This window comes from Melanaphis sacchari, unplaced genomic scaffold (assembly GCF_002803265.2).
Source record: "Melanaphis sacchari strain LSU unplaced genomic scaffold, SCAv2.0 Contig286_pilon_pilon, whole genome shotgun sequence".
In the NCBI taxonomy this organism is placed as follows: domain Eukaryota; kingdom Metazoa; phylum Arthropoda; class Insecta; order Hemiptera; family Aphididae; genus Melanaphis; species Melanaphis sacchari.
This window is the reverse complement of record NW_020271158.1, coordinates 1-20,699: the sequence shown is the minus strand read 5'-3', so window position 1 is coordinate 20,699 and position 20,699 is coordinate 1. Positions and strand designations below refer to the sequence as shown.

The 20,699-nt window shown below is 30.2% G+C and overlaps 2 protein-coding genes and 1 long non-coding RNA gene across 3 annotated transcripts; all 3 read right to left on the bottom strand.

The window, feature by feature from the left end:
* Positions 1-3,045: 3,045 nt before the first annotated feature.
* On the bottom strand, positions 3,046-3,588 carry LOC112595572. The gene has a single exon (XM_025340825.1). It carries the CDS (start codon positions 3,586-3,588, stop codon positions 3,046-3,048), a length of 543 nt encoding a protein of 180 aa, XP_025196610.1.
* A 4,710-nt stretch (positions 3,589-8,298) lies between these two features.
* Positions 8,299-10,091, bottom strand: LOC112595573. Its single transcript, XR_003114728.1, has 3 exons — positions 9,907-10,091; positions 9,623-9,664; positions 8,299-8,515 (listed from the first exon to the last, which is right to left on the bottom strand). It is a non-coding gene; the product is annotated as an uncharacterized LOC112595573 (long non-coding RNA).
* A 2,846-nt stretch (positions 10,092-12,937) lies between these two features.
* On the bottom strand, positions 12,938-13,611 carry LOC112595571. Its single transcript, XM_025340824.1, has one exon. The coding sequence runs from the start codon at positions 13,589-13,591 to the stop codon at positions 12,938-12,940; it is 654 nt and encodes a 217-aa protein (XP_025196609.1). The 5' UTR covers positions 13,592-13,611.
* Between the last annotated feature and the right edge of the window lie 7,088 nt (positions 13,612-20,699).

The window sequence follows — 20,699 nt, the reverse complement described above, 5'->3', positions numbered from 1 at the left end:
TAACATTTCAACATAAATATACACAAAATCAATACTTAATTGTAATTCAGGACTCTAAAATTTGAATAAATTTTTAATTAGAATTTTGATATAATTAGAAATCAATATTCGCATAATAAACAATTTGAAACTATAAGCTCATTTTTATTTTTATATAACAATGTAATAATAGTATGAAAAATCATCCTATTATCAGTATCATATATATATTATAATTTTCTTCCTTTCTTTCACTATATGTACTAGATGAACAAATTACACATATCTTACAATAAATACTACAATAATACAACTTTATATAACATAACAGCGATTATTATCAGTTATAATTAATAGTTATCTGGTCTACAGAATCAAGTCGCATACAAATTCCGCATTTAACACAGTTAATAAGACTTGACATTATACCAAATACTTAGATTATCTACAAAAATTGAGAGCACGAATAATTTTTAGAAGAGTACTCCATATTTGTATTTTTATACACATCATTTCACAAAGAATAATAGATTGAGAGTAAAACTAGTTAGTCCTAATTGATATAATATACAATAATAAAAAGTTAATTTAATCATTAATCACTATAGATAATGGATATATATGAAATAATCAATAACAATAATAATAAAACAATAGGTGATATATAAATAAATTGCCAAAACACAAGGCATAGTACAAATATTAAATACTGAATAACGGTATGGCATTGCCTGAAGCAGTCCGATTAAAGGACTTGTTGACTTACATGTACATATAAAGACACGTTTCGAAAAGCCAGCGGCATATGACGAAGGTGACAAAATATACTATGTTCAAGGTCTCATTCTCCGTGTGGAGAAGAGCGTACTATGTGTACTAGAACCGTCAACGACCAAGCTTGCGCCTATACCCAACCCAAGAACTGAGTCAAAAATATACACAACCGGCGAGTGGCTTCGGTCTTTTCAGATCACTGATTTTTATCTAACATTATAATGGAACCATATCGTTTTTATCAGTACCTTCTTCGATCAATAGAGAGTAAGAGTTTTGTTTTATCTGTTATATCGTTAATACGAACTTATATCGTTTATTGATAAAGCAGTCAAAATGAACGACGCGCACTATTTTCATTTATATTATTTCACATTGTTTTCTTGATATAATTATTTTTATTTATTAATAGTATATTTAATTTTGAAGTCAACATATTGTTTACACAGTTATAACTAATCAATTTATAAGCAATGTGGCTAAACCTATCGATATATATATCTGTATTATAGTAGGTAATAGGTATTATCAGTCACCACACATTTACATTTTCCAAGATTATATTGACAATTGACGTTCAGTGCCGTCAAAATTTCAGCCGCTAAGTGTTTGAACAAAAATCAGTGAATAATTACATTGATATACTTATATATTTTATTTTATTATTTATATAATGCAATGAGTTCATGTGACGAGATCATATATTCACATGAGATTAAAATAGACGGATTATAATGAAACGATCAGACGTTTTCAATATTGACTATGTACATGAAAGTGAACACGACACGATACTACTCAGTCTTATGACAGTGCCGATGAAGCTATTACAAATATAAGTAGATATGACGTTACTATAGAAAATATCGATCTACCGATTTATGTTAAAAAAGATAAATCTATTTGAGCGTGTGATCACACGCCCAAGAACAAGTGGAAAAAATTAAAATACCAGCCCCATCATTAATTTCTAGCAAATTATACACCTGTAATGATCCCATAACGAAAACCCTAATAAATTATCTCAAACAAAAACTAATACACAAAATATACAAATCCAATAAAAGCTCATTAAAAGTTCGAAAGATCAAATGTTTGTCACGAATTTCGATTAAGTAATTAATAGAAATAAGACTTAAAAGTATGCACTGAATGCTAGATTATCTCAACAAAAAAAAAAAAAACAATTTAAAACAAACAAATAATTTTTATAGTAGACACTACATTTGTATTTTTTTGTTATATTAAGCAGTTAGACCACAAATAATAATAGGTAGCTGATAATGTAAATCTATGTTAGTCCTAATTAATAATTAATCTTATAATATAAAACCAAAACCAGCTTCCTGGGTTTTTTCACCAGAGTGCTCTGGTTTAGTGTACTGGTCAATCGAAAAATTAAAATTTTTTCTTATCGTCATCATCTGATATCTCCCGCGCGCTGTTATCGTTATCGTTATCTCCCTCCGTCGTCGTTATTATTTGTTTTTGTTATATCGTTTTTTCCGATTTTCGACCGGTTTTCCGCCCTTCAGAGACCTCTTTCCGTCGCGTTCTTGACGCCGTAGCCCGGAGCGGGTCTTTTTTGTTCGGATTCGGTCCTCGGCCGCGGCCGCCCGCCGACGACGTCCGCCCGTTTTTCTCCAGTTTATCTCTCCGCCCCAAATCGGTTTCGCCTTTTCGCGTCCGCGCGTTTTCCGATCGTGGAGTCTCTCGCGAGTCCCGCGTCCCCGAATTCCGTTCGCGGCCGTCACCGTCGCGTCCAGTCAGTTATCATATCGTAATCATTTATTTTTATATCGAATACGCGTCGTTTTGTTTTCGGTGTCTCCGCCCTCGGACGCCTCCTCGACCTCATCGGTACTGTCTCGACGGCGTACGAAATACGATTTATTATGTGTATAAAAAAGAAACGCGCGTTGGGTTTAACGGATTCTTATTTGTATTATACAAAAACATCGCAAAATCGTTGTTCTTCAGTCGTTGTAATGCCTTTAATCGCATTCATTTGGGGCGATATCGTGATATGTGTCTGTGATAATAAACTCGGTACGTCATTAAGACGTATACGATTAAATAATGTAAACGAATATGTCAGAAACACTCTAAACGACAATAAACATGCGATTTACGGTTTCGTGACACGCGAATCATACTCGTAGAAATTGTATTGCTTAAACGATGTGTAATATAGTATTCGTCGCATCTCTAAAACAGTTTAAGTGCTCGAGATTCGGTCGAGTTTTACAACTCAAACGGTAATCGATAGATGTTAGGATAGGTCCCCCAACGTTAGGTAGGCAGGTTCGAAACACGTTCCGGCGAAATTCGAGCAGCTCCATAAGAAACCGTACATAGCCCTGTCAGGTATCGATATTCACTGGACGATGACGTGTTAATTAGTGGCCTCACTTTATATAGTTTATCATAATTTATATCATTTCTATTTGGTCGAAAATTATTATCAGATAAACGCATATGAGCTAAAAACCAAGAATATCTATTCACAGGCATGAAAGATGAAATGTATTCAGCACTGAGTTGAGGATTTGATGACCAATAATCTTTATAAGAATAAAGTTTTTTAATAACCATAAGCAAATTGATTGCTAAAAATGTCTTCATAGACTGAGAAGTAGCAGTTTCAAATGGTTTTTGTTTTTGGTGTGCATAAAAATTGGTTTGAAAAACCAGATAATTAATAAAGCTTTCAGGAAAAATACAATAAAAATAACTGAGTGGATCTCCAAGCCCTGGTGGTAAATTGGGCCCAACTTTTCCTTGGAATGGTAATGGATTTATCATCAAACCATGCTCTTCCCATATGCCTTCCATATTTTAAAGACTGTCAGCCAAAGATATATTATCTGGATCATACATATTGGACCTCATAGGAGTGTTCTCACAGATGGCCTAAGACATTAAACAAGTTTTATTTATTTATAAATAGCAAAATTTACAATTATATACTGCAGTAAAAACTAAATAATTGCACGTATAATGTATATAATATTTATATAAATAAAATGTAGGTACTCACAATATCATTGTTAATGACAATATCTTCAACATATTGAGATTGAACATACTCAAAACTATACTCTTCATTGTAAATGGATCTAAACTAGATGGTATATTTATGACAATTACATCATTCAGTGTGTTTTGGTTATCCTAAATTGTGCAATCACTTTGATATAACAAAGGTTTAAAAAAAACTAATTAATTTTATAATTATTTATTTCAACTGAGTAGGCATTTTCATCTTTATCTAATAAATCATCGCAGATTGAATCATCATCACTTGTAATAGATTCAAAAATTTCAAATAGTTTATCTTGAGATAATTCCTCTATATTTATTTTGTCAAGGCTCATAGTTGTTTCTGGCGAAACCATCTAAAAAATAGTTATTTTAAATAACAAAATAGAAATAAATATGAATTATGACGATAAAATATTGTTTTTAGTGTACTTACTTTGCAATTTATAACCAAAGTTCGGGCTTTACAGGCGTACCGAAGGTTAATTCAAAAGAAATGTAACCACAAAATTTGCATAGACAAAAATTACATTTTCCAACGAAATATTTATTATTAATTGATAACTAATTAATCTAGGAAGATGAAACAAAAAACAAAATGTACAGTGCTACCGACATGATCTTCTGTAGGTGGTTTTAATAGAATACCACTGAGAATAACCGCATAAAAAAATAACAAAAAGGTGGTTTCGGTTAAAAACCACTATGGCTCAAAGGGGTAAGGGCAAAAATTTCATAAAACAATTTTTATTTTATAACATGTAGAAGTATTAATTTTTTTATATGATATAACATTGTTTTTATTTGTCAAAATACATCTACTCTAACTATAATTAAGAAATTGCTCAATTAAATATACCTATTATTATACCTAAGTAGTATTAACAAATAATAATATAATTGGTTCCGGCATAGGTAAAGTGGCGCTCCCATCGCCCAGTGTACCTATAATACACTTCAGTAGCCGTACCCTGACCTTAAGTGGTTGGGGTAGTCTGGTCCTCCAGGTTGGGGGTTGAGCGCAGGGTTAACAACCCTGCCTCGTAAAAATGCTTTGTTCAGGATCCTAAGAACAAGCCTTGAACTACATTTAATGGAAAAATACATGGAAACGGAAACACGGAATTTACTATTGGAACTTGAAACGTACGAACTTTTTACAAACCCTGTGCTGCACAAAGTATGATTAAGGAAATAGAAAAATATGGTTTAAGAGTAGTAGCTCTGCAGGAAATAAGATGGAAGGAAGCAGGAAGTATAGACATGGGCAATATGACAATCCTTTGAGGGAAATCCTTAGGTGATGAAAGAGGACAATTTGGAGTTGGTTTTGCGGTACATAAGATAAGAATATAGTACCAACGATAAAAGATTTTAGAATAATTAACCCTAGACTGGCGTTGTTGAAAATAGAGACTAAATGGTTCGATATCGTATTCGTTAACGTACATGCACCTACGAAGGATAAATCACAACAAGAAAAAGAAGTTTTTTATACTGAGATAGAACAACTACTAGAAGGGATTAGTAATAGCAAAATAAAAATTGTACTAGGAGACATGAACGCTAAAATAGGGAAAGAGAGATCATATAGACCAACTAATGGTACCCACAGTTTACACGACATGACTAATGGCAATGGCACAAAACTTGTGGATATGGCCATAGGGAAAGGTCTTAAAGTCAAGAGAAAAATTTCTGAAAAAGAACGATGGAAGCCTAGTGACGAATCAGGAAAAAATAATGGAGAAATGGGCAGAGTATTTTGAAAAGCTACTCACTTGTGAAGTACTAGTTGATAAATTTACATATGGACATAACGAACCCAATGATGATCCCTGTCCATCCCCATCAAAGGAAGAAATCGAACAACAGATCAAAAGGCTCAAAAACCACAAGTCACCCGGGGAAGATGACCTTCAAGGCGAAATTCTAAAGCATGCGGACAGCTCCATGATAGAGAGTATATACTTGTTGATAAAAGAAGTGTGGGAGACGGAAATTTTACTGACAGATTGGGGAGTAGCATACATATGCCCAATACACAAAATAGGCGACAAGCAAGTCTATAGTAACTATAGAGGAATAGTGTTGCTAGATACAACATATCTATCATATTGCATCCTGGATAGAATCAAACCTCTGGCCGAAAAAATGGTGGGGGACTATCAATGTGAATTCAGGCAAAATAGGTCAACAACAGACCAGATATAATCAGGCAGTTATTCCAGAAAAGCTGGGAATATAATAAGGAACACCATGTTTCGTGGATATTCAAAAGGCGTATGACAGTATAGATAGAACTAGCATAACCAATATTTTGAAACATTTCAATTTCCCAAGGAAAATAGTATATTTAGTTGTAGCTAGTATAAGACAAACTAAAATTAAAGTCAAAGTAGGAAACGCGACATCGAGGATGGTGAAGGTAAGAACCGGACTTATACAGGGGATGCCCTGTCGCCAGTACTGTTTAATTTAGTATTAGAGAAGGTGATTCGAGAAATAAATATTGGAAGAGATGAAGGAGTAAGAATGGATAGAACTTGCTTTAGTCTGTTCGCCTATGCACACTATAGTCTTGCTAGGGGAAGAGGAACAAATAGTGGTAAATTTATGTGGCAGGTTAATAGAATCGGCAAAGAAGGTAGGGCTACATCTCAACATAGAGAAAACGCAGTACATGAAAGTTAGTAGGGAACTAGATAACCTTCAGGAAACCGAAACCGTAACAATTGGTCAGTACGAGTTCAAAGAAGTGGAAGATTTCAAATACCTGGGCACAATTGTAACGCAGAAGAATGAATGTCAAATTGAAATTCAACAAAGAATAAAAATGGGAAATAAATGCTTCTATGCACTAGGCAAACTACTAAGCTCGAAAGTCCTGTCAAAAAAATTTAAAACTCAGCTGTACTTGACAATCATACGACCAATAGTCATGTATGGTTCACAATGTTGGACGTTACGAAAGACTGAGGAGGACAGATTAGGGGTTTTTGAAAGGAAGGTATTTCGCAAAATATATGGACCTATATATGATCAAGATTTTCAAAGATGAAGAAAAAGGCATAATCAAGAACTGACGGAGCTTTTCAATAGATCAAATATTATAAACAAGATCAAACGGAGTAAGCTTGAATGGGCAAGACACGCAGTTAGGAAGCAAGATTCAATGGTTTAAAGGGTGTTCCAAGAAAACCCAAAGAGAAAAAGACCACTGTGTAGACCCAGGTTACACTGGGAAGATGAAATTTGGAATTAAAAAAGATTTCCTAAGTGCTGGTGGAGTGGAATATGATCACATTGAATGGAAGGAGGTAGCGGAAAAAAGAGAAAAATGGGGAAGGATTTGTTCTATGGCCTTAAAAAAAAAAAAAATATATTATTGGTAATAAATAATATTGTAATACACTTGTAACCAAACGGTCGTTATATTATTATATTGTTTTTTTTTCTAATTCATATTTATTTTGAATACGAAAATCGCATCCTTTTTCATTATATTATATTGCGTGGGTGCTAATCCCCTTTCTTATATTATTCCTTTGTAGTGTGCGAGAATCGCCACTTGTTATATTTATACTATTTTTTTATAATATTTTTCTTATTATTTTTGTATATTTCTATTCGTATTTGTGTGTTTGATTGATATTATTATAGGAAAGGAAGCAGCTGGCCAGTCTGCGCTCCACAATTTGTGGAGTTTTAATTATTATTATTTACTTATTTATATTATTACATTCTTCTAAGGCTGGGCCAAAAGGACACATATTATTATTGTTATTATTATAATCAAATTTATATTCATATGAGTTTCAGCTCAAATAGTTAACTATATAATTATATTTTACACATGTGTGTAACACACATACACATAATATACACACAGTTACTCATCCACCGCACACTAGAATTCAATAGTCTTGCTCGGCAAACCCGTCCACTTCTATTGAATTGCTAAAACACATAATATACACACATACACAGGTCGGTCGGTGTGTGACCGTACAAGCGTGCGAAAGATTCGGTGACCAGGGCGCGCGTATCTCACAATTATATGCTCCTGACCCTAACAACCATCACCACACACACTGAATCATTTGGACTTTCATTGAATTGATAAACAAAGGTTTCAATGATTTAACAGTTATTTCAAAACAGTGAAAAGAACATCAGAAACAAGCACGCTGCAATACAAATAATTGCAATTTTAATTATAATTTTAAATATTTGTGCCACATCGATACTACACTAAGACGGCTATACCAAAACGTACTATCTTAAGCAATTCTCATATTTATGTGATACTCCAAAATACTTAAAAAAAAAAAAACTAATAACTATATTTTAATAACTTAAAATATCTAGATTTTCTATTGCAGGGATCGGCAATAGGCGGCACACGGAGGGAAAATAACTAGACCGCCAAAAAAAAAACATTTTTTTTTTTTTTTTAACGCTCGTTTTATGAACACAATTTATACTTTATCTTTTTATGATGTATTTGGAGATTATGATGGTGTTCATTGTTTATCGCTGTTTACAATAATAGTTATGATAACACAACGATTATTAACTTACAATCAAGTTTTTACTGGCCCTTGTAAATTGTTTTTCAAATTTTCTATATCGCCATAGAATTAAATTTCCGTCCCCTAGTTTATCGTATATTTATAGTCATATTACTTACGTTTATAGAATTTATTCATCACGCATTCTGTAAAAAATAATATATTAATATAGAAACACTATCGTAGTAAATTAGTATAACTTAATTTTGAAACATGACTATAAAATAAATCCATTATTAAAGCCTTCATTTTTAAATATTGTTGTAAGTATGTTGTTAGTGCAAATAGAAAATATGTATTCTTAGAAATAAAAAGGTTAAAGGATAAAATAAATATAACACGTTTTTCCCTTTTACGCTGAACAATTTATTGTTACATTAACAATAGAATTACATAATAGTGTCCAATTATTAACATCACGCCAACATTCAGTAGTGAAAAAACACGTATAATTTCGAGTTAAGTACCCCAAGCACTAATTACAAGGTAGACAAAGTTTTACTCTGATTATTTACACCAAAATGTAAGACTACTGATCGTCGTAGACATAATAATAACCACATCGCCACGAGTACATGGTCACTCCCACTTTTAGTAACTTTTTGTAATAACAGTAAGTTATGATAATTTAAATTATTGTTTTATAAGGAATACAGTTTTATAACTATTTAAGTTATAAGCACAAGTGTTTTATTTATTGAAAACTTCCCTTACCAAAACTACCTCAAGCTAAACAGAAACGTACGATATACCACTATTTCCAGTAGGTACTATCAATTATTTTTTGTCTTAAATTATTTAATTTTTATATTTCTAACTAATTAAAGATTATCGGTTTTGGAGATAAGAGATATTATCATTTTTTTTAGAAGTGGTGCACGTTAGCGATAATAATAGTTAAGTGCCTAAATATATACGATACACGATTACACGAAACCATACATTGTAAAATATTATAATATTACGATCTTAGTCCGTCGACAATCAACTAAATTGTATTTATTGTTTACTTTAGAAATAAAACCATATATGTCTCTTAAAAACAGCATGAGTAGTTTAGAAAATACAAATTTTAATTTACAGTAGGTAATAAGTACCTACAATAATCTAATAACCTATAGTAGTTTTATTGCTATTATAAATTGATGTATTTTTTAATTTATCTTGAATATTATTAATCGTTTTTGGTAATGGCACATTCAAATATGTTTATAAAATAAATACAAATTAGATATATTCAATGAGTATATAACCTTTCATTAATTCTTTGCAGAGATTTTCATCTGTCACTTCTCCTAAATTAATAATTATTTATTATAGTTTATGACATATACTTTGGTGAAAATAAAAATAAAGTGAATCTGTGTCAAATACGAATAATAACTAAAAATACTTTTAAAATGTTGATTTTTAAAAATAGATTTTGATTGTAACGCAAATCAATTATTTTATATTATATATTTGTGTTTTTATTTATCAACTATTTATACAAGTTTCAAAATTTTTATGTACGTTGTTCAATAGTATTGTTAATTACCAATCAGACATCGAATTTTTTCTCCATGAATTATTTCGAAACATAACCATAAAAGTGCCAATGAGATGTACATAATGACTATGAAATTAAAATTTGTTTTACTTAGAAACCAATTTAATAAATTAGAGAATTATCATTAATTTATCTTGTAACTTATTATAAAGAATGTTATTATTCGATGTGAATAGCTGTAACACAAATGAAATAATAATTTACGTTTCGATGTGAAATAGTTACTTTTGTTTCTGTTTAAACACACTTGTATTATGTTGATACATGTGTTATATTTTTCATTTTAGGATAACATTTATTTAATTATTTTTCTTGCGTAATTTAAACATTCTTATGATTATATGTATCAGATAAAAATTGTCAATTAATTACTTTTAAATTTAAAATGTATTCTGCATCATAAATTAAACACAGTCAGTAGATTGTCGATAACTCGGTTATCAAGGGAGGTAAAAATTAATTCGACTGATGTATTTTTCGAGTTGCATTGTTAAATAACTCGAATTTTCTTAAAAATACAAAATAATTCAAGTTGGATATTTTAATAATATGTATAATATATCTGTTACGGTGAAAGATGAATATTGGTGAATGTCGTCATTCTCCGGTGAATGACGTCTTTTACCAAAAATGATTCGATTTTACAGGTAAATGATGTATAAAACCAGATTTTAAATTCAAATGTACATCTTTCACCGGTCATTGTTGTCATTTACCAAAACTAGTGGTAAATGATGATAAATCTCAAATAATACACTGATTTTTTTACTATAGGTACTATTTATAATAATGACTTAGTGTTGGTGGATGTTTCATTTTTTATTTTAGGCATTTATTTGAAGGAGATAATAGGTTAATTAAAAATTTTAAAATACATGCATATTACAAATTATTTATTTGTACAATTTAATTACCATGACATTTTAAACTGCACAACATTTCAAGCACATTTTTTAGTACCAAAACTAGTACACACATTTTTACGAATAATATTAACACATATTTGTAGCAAATACAACTTGTTATAATATGCCCGTCGATACTAACTAATAGACTAAAAGAATCGACGTTATTGCTAGTTGGGATTTTCATTTATCTATCTACTTCCGTCACGATATTTTTAACTAACGAAGCTTATTCGGTACCTACACGTTTATCACTGATCGTTCACACCGAAATAAAAGTATTAAACATCATTCTCCGATTAAACTGGTGATTGACGACAATAACCGGGGAATGTCTGCATTTACAACGTTTACCAATTTTTAGGTAAATGATGTCATTTACTCGGGGAATGACGTCTTTTACCACGTTTACATCATTCACCGTAACATATATATAGAAATTTTCGTATAGTATTTATTATTATGTGATTATCTCAAATCGGTATTTTTAATTTGTTTTTAGGTTCATTTTAAATTTTGTTCGTTTTATTACGTATTTCGATAAAAGTTCAAATAGGTATAATATTAAATTTGTTTTGTTAAATTTAAAATCATAATATGAATAAATATTTATTGAATCTTATCAAATATATTATATATTATTTCTATATAATAATAATTACAGCTTAATAATATTTAGAAAAAATCAAATAATGGAATAATGACTATTTTCACTATAATAATTACGAATATGCTAAATTAAATTTTCTAAATCTATTTTATTTTCTAAAAAATACGTATTTTTGTATATAAGTTGATTACATTTTCTCATAATATAATTATAGAAAATATAATCGTCTAAAATCCTAATTATAAATTTTATAAATTAACACGTTAACTGCCATGTGTACATTATTTTGTACACGGGAAAATGGTCATTCATGTATAGGCATTTTTTTGTATGTTTGCATGTCTAAAATTAGTCAAAATTAAAATTAGATAAAAGTAAATTCAAAAACTTCCGGAATGGGTGCCAATGAAGTTTACACATTCACGTGGTTCGCCTACAATGCCTTACAATTTTTACACACCAAGTATCAACCTAGAAAAAATAAAAATACAATTGAAGTAAGTTATTACATTATTATACAATATACAGTAACCAGTACTCACTTGCTCAAGTTCTTCATTTTACATAATATATACTAATATATTATTTTATTATTATTTATATTTTTTCAATATATTTTGATAGTTGTAATTTATTATAATTTATATGCCATTACAACAGTCAATACGATCGCTGAACAAATAAAGCCAGTTATTACTTATTGGCATACGTAGTATTTAATTTAGAACAAAATTAGGTAGATTAATATATTTATTATTAATAGTATATTTAAATTTTAAAATAGATCCTGCCAAGTTACTCGACCATTTGTGTGAAAGTATTTTGCGAATTCCTCCCTAATTGACTAACTGGTTTGTGAAGATTTTCGACCCACTCTTTGTGGCTCGCATTCCATTTCATTTGGTGTATATATATATATATAAGTAGTATGTATTTGTATGTTCACAGCACTTTTGGGCAGGGAGATTTTAAAAGTTTAAGGGGGAATATCCCCCTTGAGCTCATTTTTGTCTCCGTGTAATTTAAAAAAACAGTGATTTTCAAAAACCATAATGTATGTTCACAGCACTTTTGGGCAGGGAGATTTTGTCTCCGTGTAACACAAAAAACAGATATTTTTTTAAAACATATTCATGTTTTTTCAAAAAAATTTAATTCCGTGTAATACAAATTATAATAATTCTAAAAAACATTTTATAGGATGCGATCTGGTTAAAATAAAAACAAAAATATATATATTTATTAATATATATTAATTTATTTAGTATTTAGAGTTTAAAAAAACTTTAACGTTTGTTAAATTACAATGATCAAATACACTACAATCTTTTGTTAATACATTTTTACGTCCCTTCTGCAATCCGATTATAATAAATCGAGGTTTTTCTAATTTTGAAGCAGTTTTCAAGTTCCATACAACTTTTTTAGTGGTTCCAAGTTCAGGGTATTCGAAAGTTTCAAAAGATCTGAACGGGATAAACAAAATTTTTTCTTTTTCTATAAGTTATAATAATTTCAATCTTTTTTCATCATCAACAGTGATATGTGGTACCTTCCAAACTATTTTATTCAAAACGACTTTTCCTGAATTAGTAATACTTCCATCTTCATGTTCAACTCTTGTTAAAACATTCAGATCACTATGACTTCGAGTTAATATTAGTTCTAATCTAGAATTAACTAATATTTTTTTAAAGTCTTTGAACAAACCTAACCAAAATTTCAGTGGAATGCAAGCACTAAATTCACCATTTGCGTTTGCGGGGTTTGTATTATTTTTAAAAATCCAACCTGCATTTTCATAACAGTTATAGTTATCTGGTGTACATGATAGATGACCTTTCAACGAGCTGGTTATACCTAGTACTCGAGTACTATCTACTTCTATTCCATTGATTTCAAGTCGTATTTGTTCAAAGAGATATGAAAAACCGTTATTAGCAAGTTTTACTTCACTAGCTTCTGATATTTTACCTTCTAAAAAAATAAAACTCTCATGTAAATACGGATAAACATCTGTTTGCTGGATTGATATTCGTATTTCATCATTATTATTAAATGAAGTCGTATAAGGTGTATATGAATGATATTCAATTTTCGTAATTTTAGAATCTGTTTCAAACCTCGAACTTATATCCAAAATATCGCTTTCAGGCATTCTGTTTCAATTTATAGCCTAACGCCTTTAAAATGTTTTTATTTTTCACTGTCAATTTCTTAACTTTACTTGATGTTGACGGTAACACTTTAGTCGAATGACTAGCTAGTCTAACCTGAAGTAATGGGCTTATATTAAATTTTAATCCCATGTCAAGATCCGTAACTTTAATATGTAGTACAATTGTTAATGTCTCACTAAAATTATCGATTTGATTTAAATCTTGATTAACTAATTGAATAGTTATTGAATCAATATTTGTTTTGTTCAATTTATAATAAATAAGGTTTGGTGGTGATTGAACCACTTTTGTTCTAGTTTTTCCACTAGGGAAAAACTCGTAAATTGAATGAGTTTGAACGTGATTACTGAATGATCCTTGGGCAATATTACACATAACTTTTATACAGTTAATTGTGTTTAAATTTATAGCTTTTTCCGAACGCAGAACTTTAAAATCTGGATAATAGTCCCGTTTTTCAAACCCTAATAAAGGTGCTATTCCATAAACCTTATTAAACTTAATTAACCCATTACATTTTATGAGAGATCTAAAATCGTTAGGATCAATTGAAATTTCGAAAGATATAGATGTTCCATTTTCTTTATTAAAGTCTGTTACTTGCTCTACAACTTGCTGGTTAATATCTTTGATATTATAACAACCTTTTTTTAGCGTAATAAAACAAATTTCCAATCCATTTCGATTCTCATCTAATACTTGAATTTCAAATTTATTATTTTCTGAATTAATATTTGGAAATAAATTAAACGTTTTTAAACATAATAAAGCTATTTCAGAGTCCTCATACACGTTTAGAGGTGGAAAAAAAGTTGTAGTCAATATAGTATCACTCCCAGTTAAGCTTAGAGTAATCGATTCATTCATCTAAAAAAATGAATATCAAGATCCACGACGTTTAATATGGAGAACTATAGTCAATGTTTCACAGAAATCATAAATTGGTATATTATCCTGATCAACTAATTGAATAGTTATTGAATCAATATTTGTTTTGTTCAACTTATAATATATAAGGTTTGGTGGTGATTCAATTACCTTTGTTTCTATTTCTCCTCTCGGAAAGAACTCGTAAATTGAATGAGTTTGAACGTGATTACTAAATGATCCTTGAGCAATATTACATATCACTTTTATACAGTTAATACAGTTATTTGTGTTTAAATTCACAGCTTTTTCCGAATGATAAATATTATAATAAGATCCATAATATTTTCGGTTTCTAAACCCTAATACAGAGCCTATATTGTTTGGATCCGTAAAGTTTAGTGTTCCGTTACATTTTATAACCGATCTAAAATCGATAGGATCAAGACTTACATCAAATATTAAATCAATATGATACTCATTATTGAAGTCTAAAATCGGTTGTTTAATTTTATTGTTAATATCTGTAATGTTATAATATCCTCTTGGGAAATTGAATGAAAAATAATAATCAAAAAACTCTATGTCTATCCTATTATTTGTTGAAATTATGTTTGGAAATGAATTGAACGTTTGTAAACATAATAAAGCTATTTCTGAGTCTTCATTAACGTTTAAAGACGGAAAATAATTTGTAGTCAATGTAGTATCATTCCCGGTTAAACTTAGAGTGATTGATTCATACATTGTAAAAATTTAAGACATAAATGTCCACAGTTAAATTAATTATAATACTGATAATTTGAATAGTTATATATGATTTTGTTTCCTTTAAAATATTTTTGTAATTCAATTGGTGGAGGTAAATCACCAAAGCTGTCAAAGTATGTAACTTTATCCTTATTTTTATAAAACGCTACCCAATGACTTCCATCGCCTGAAGATATATCCAAGTTTAATATTCCACATTCAATTTTAAGCGGTTTTTTAGGTCAGTCGTCACGTGAAAAGATTCCACGGAAATGACTAATATTAAACTCTCCAACATATTTTATAATATCTTGAGATGAAAGTGGTCTATTAGGCAGCGTATTCATTAGTTTTTTTTTCTTAACCTATTATTTTTCAGATAAAATCCACTACCTTTTTTTTCTTTTTGAATTTTGTATTGCATTATACACACTAGCACTTCCAGACAGTAAACTACCAAGTGCTGATAATCCTGCAAAAATAGGTACTAAGGGAATCGCACCTCCTGTCTGACCCGGTATCAAAATCTGTCTTTTACCACTATAATTTTTCTTAACCTTGCTTCTTTTTTTCGCTGCTAATGAACTATTTTTTTTTCTGGCTTGTTTTTGTCTACTTTTATAACCCATCCCCATTTTTTGTTTAGCCTTCATCGCATTTGTTACCAAGTAGGCAACAATTTTCTCTTTTCGAGGAGTGTCTTTAGCTTTAAATCTTTCCCAAGAACGATTTTCTAACACTTTATCAGCTTTATGCCTTTCATCTAAATTTTTACTTTTCGCGTACACTAATTCGTGATCGCGACAAGCGTTATCTAATGGGTTTATTCCTTTATCACCACGATCTATTCGCTTTTCTAATTTCGTACCAGGACCACAAAACTGATAACCAGGAATGTGAGGTTCAAACGGAAGACTATTTATAAGAGAGTTTATAAATCCTTTACCAGTCTTATCCGATTTCCACTTAAGAGTTGAACGCGTCATCAATAACTGATAATAAATTATAAATTCTAGAGTATTTATAAGAAAATGAATTTGATTGAACAGAAAGATAAACTAGATATTTTAAATGTTGATACTCAAGTAATAAAAAAATTGTCAAGACACGGTCCGTTATTACCCGACACTATACGTGCTATTATAGTTGGTCCTAGTGGTTCGGGTAAAACAAATATAATGTATAACTTAATCACACATGAAAACGGATTAAGATTTGAGAATATTTATTTATACTCTAAAACTTCTAAACAGGAAAAGTATATTTTATTAAATAAAATAATAGATGATATAAAGGGTGCTAATTTTTTTATATTCACAGACGCTGACAAAGTTATAAAACCAAATCTAACTAAAAAAAATTCTATCATTATATTCGATGATGTATCATGTGGCCCGCAATCGATTATAAGAGATTATTTCAGTATGGGTAGACATTCAGGTGCTAGCTCTATATTTTATTTAGCACAAACATATTCTAAAATTCCAAAATAATTGGTGAGAGATAACTCAAACTTCTTAATAATACTAAAACAGTTCATACTTTCATTAAAAAATAAAATAATTGTATAAATATAGTTGTAATTTAGTTAACATCTACATAATATTGTTTTAAGTCGGAGGAAACAGTTATATTAAATTATTATTTCTAATGGATAAAGAAAAAGTTTTGTTAGAAAATTTAGTGTCATCGAAAAAAAAAATCAGACGTAAAATAATGGATATGAGACGTGGTGTTATAGATTCTGATAAGTATTTTCGTGATACATTTAAACCTTTACTCGAACCATTTAATACATTGTCAGAAAAAAATATTCCGATTATTTCTAATAAAGATGAAGAAGTTTTAAATGCTAGTGATGATGATAACAAAAACTTATTGAATTCATCGTTTGATAATTTTTTATTTTAAATCCTAAATCACGACGTTATGATAAATCTTATGGTATGCATTATGACTCAGTTAATGATCAACTTAAAATATCAAATATCCCTGTTACTTTTGAACATGGTAAATTACACTTACTCGATAACTACTATCCTTGGACTAAAGGACTTTGGTCATTATTATGTGAGAAAGTACCAAAAAATATGACAATGGAGGATATGGAATCATATTATAATATTTTGAAAATAAGTAAAGTTTTTTTAAAAGCAGATGGGAAACCAAAGACTTCGGGATATTTTAAATGGATGAATGTTGTAAAACCTTTATATGAACGAATGAAAATTGAGGAGAAACAATTTAATGAGGAAATATTGAAAATTAATAATGCGAAAGTTAATAAATCTACTCAATTAAATCTAAAATAATTTGACAACTTTTTGGCTAGTTCAAGTGCTAAACGAAGAAAAATCGATAATAATACAACTATAAAAAATGGCCCGTTTGATTTTTCACCTTCAATGAATAGTTCTAAATTTAAAGAACCTCCAACTAGCCAGCTGTTCAAATTTAGTTTATCACCAAAGGGTAAAAAAGGTTCTGGTTTATATAAAGATGTAATACCTCAAACACAATTAGTATATTATGATGATCCAAATGAGTTAGTTAAGAGATTGAATCTAATAACTGCATCTCAAAGTGTTGGTAATACTGGTGTTAATAATGAAATCATATCTATTCTAGAGGAATTACGTGAAAGAAATATTATAGTATAATGTCAACATTAGAGTGTATAGCTAATGAGTTACATCGACCTGCTAGAAAAATATTCCCTAGACGTAGCACAATAACACGATTTAAAGATGACCTTTGGCAAGCTGATTTAATGGATATGCAATCTCATTCCAAACAAAATCTGGGTTTTAAATATATTTTAGTTGTTATAGATACATATACAAAATATGTATGGGTAGAATCGCTAAAAAATAAAACAGGTAAAGAATGTACAAAAGGAATGTCTAATATATTAATCAAGCCAATCCTAAATTATTACAAACAGATAATGGTACAGAATTTTATAATATTGAATTTCAAGATTTAATGAAAAAATATAAAATTAGACATTACAGTTCATACAGTGTTATCAAATGTTCGATTGATGAACGTGTTATACAAACGCTTAAAAATAACATATATAAACATTTCACTGCAACAGGTACATGGAATTGGTATAACACAATATCAAAAATTATTTATAACTACAATCATACAAAACATAAAACGATTAAATGTACACCATACGAAGCTAGGATGAATACAAGTAAAATTAAATCAAATATACAAATAAATAAATATACATTATATAAACCGAAATTTAAAATTAATGATAAAGTAAGAATATCAAAATATAAACACGTATTTAGTAAAGGATATACACCAAATTGGACAACAGAAATTTTTACAGTTTCTAAAATTTTACATACAAATCTGATAACTTATCAACTAAAAGGATGGATCTGGAAATATAATTTTAGGTGGTTTTTATGAACAAGAAATTAAATTAACCGATTTCCCAGACACTTTTCTAGTTGAACGTATTATAAAAAAAGTTAAAGATAAAATGCTTGTTAAATGGTTAGGTTTTGATTCAAGTCATAATTCATGGATATCACCAACAGATATTTTAAAATAAAATTTTTTTTTTTATTTATGTATGTTTTATTAAAAAAAAATAAAAAATGTATTATGTTTTTGAATTGAATTAATTATTTATTTTATAATGACCATACGCTAGTGTATTAATCCCATCATCCATTATAAAACGTTTATCATCGTTTGCACTTAGTACGAGCTTATTCATTGTTTTTGAATGGACAATATGTTTATTCGATTGAATAAAATTCATTTCTCTACGAGTTTGTTTATCATCGAGAGATCTATCATTTATATACGCATTTAATATTTTCATATAATCTTTAAAGTGCATATGTTTATCAATTATATATTTTTTTACTCCTTTTGCTTTTTTTACCTCATCTTCATTTACAGTTTTATAGGCGTATAATTTCGGTCTTAATGAAACAAATTCCTTTAAAATTACTCCTTCCATTTCATCCTTAAAATATCCTGGCTGATTTTTATTGATTTCACTAAAACAATAATGATTTTTTGGATAGTTTGATGTATCGAAAAAACGGTAATAAATCATATCTTAAGTCATTGAAAAAGTTGTGTGTTTGAATTTCATATACCATAGAATCTGTATCTGAGTATAAAGAGTTAATTTTGTTACCATATCTTTTTTTCATTACATTATTATGAAAATCATACATAAATGTTTTTGAAACGTCTAAGATTGCAAATCCTACATAAATCGGTTTATCAAATTTAATAATTTCCTTATGCTGATGAATAGCCATTAGATTTTTAGAGTATATAGTTCTATCTTTAAAATTAGTTTTCATCATTAATTTATTTGCTTTTATTTCTGATGAAACCAATTTTAAAGAAGTTCTAGCTCGAACATTTTCCATACATTTACCAAAAATGCTATTAATTAATAATTTCCAAAAGTTTTTTTCAAACTTGTTTTTAGCTATTACTCTCATTTTCGTACAAAGTTCAATGTATGGTGCCATCCATTTACTCTGTGAAAATCTTATAGCTCGATGAATTTTTACCAACTTAAGTCCATTAAAAATTGCTTGTTTCAAATTTTTATAATGTACAATATAATTTTTTTTTGATGATAACGTAGTAATCAATTTTTTAACTTTTGAATTAGGAGGACATTCGTTTATAGGTAAAAATGGAAAATCATTATGCTTTTTATGTAAATATTCAGGGTAATCAATATCAACTTCTAATATATATCCAACTTTCGAATCATCAGGAATTTTAGTAACGTCAATGTCTAAATCATCAACCCATTCAAAATCTTTTAGAGGTAGTTCTGTTAACATTGACTTTCCATATAAATTTACACAAACAAGATATCTTTCCGTGTGTTGCGGGGTCGTCCAGTTCTTCCAGGTTGCCCCGGAGACACTCAGCCCCTTTGTATAACCGCGGAGTTGTCTCTTCCGGGCAGTTGTACCGGATGACTTCGGGGGTCCACCCGGGGCGCCGCCTCACCTCGGGCGCCATAATGAGTGACCCCGCGGCCAGAGCCCGACGGATTATCGCGCTGGTCAAACCCTTCTACTAAGGCGGTACTCCCACAACCACCACGAGTCAGCTCGCGTGCTCTTTCCCGGTGCGGGCGAGCGCGAGTCCTCGGTGAGTCACGCGGTCGTGCGCCTCGGGTCCAGCACCTCCGGAGCGTCGAGGCGCAGTAGAACCGACTCGACGGGGCTTACCCGAGTCCTGCGTGACGGTTTTGAACCCGGCGTTCAGGCCCTCGCAACTGCCTGTCCGCAAGCAGGTCGATCAGGGCACCGCTGCGTGTACCGCGACGCCTTATAGCGCGGTTTTGACTTATCGACGTTGCCGTTTCTGCCGGTGCCTCTCTCGTCAAGCCCCGAACCGGCCGAATACGCACGTGCTTCAGCTCAGCAATACGCAATCTGAACGAAGCATAACAGC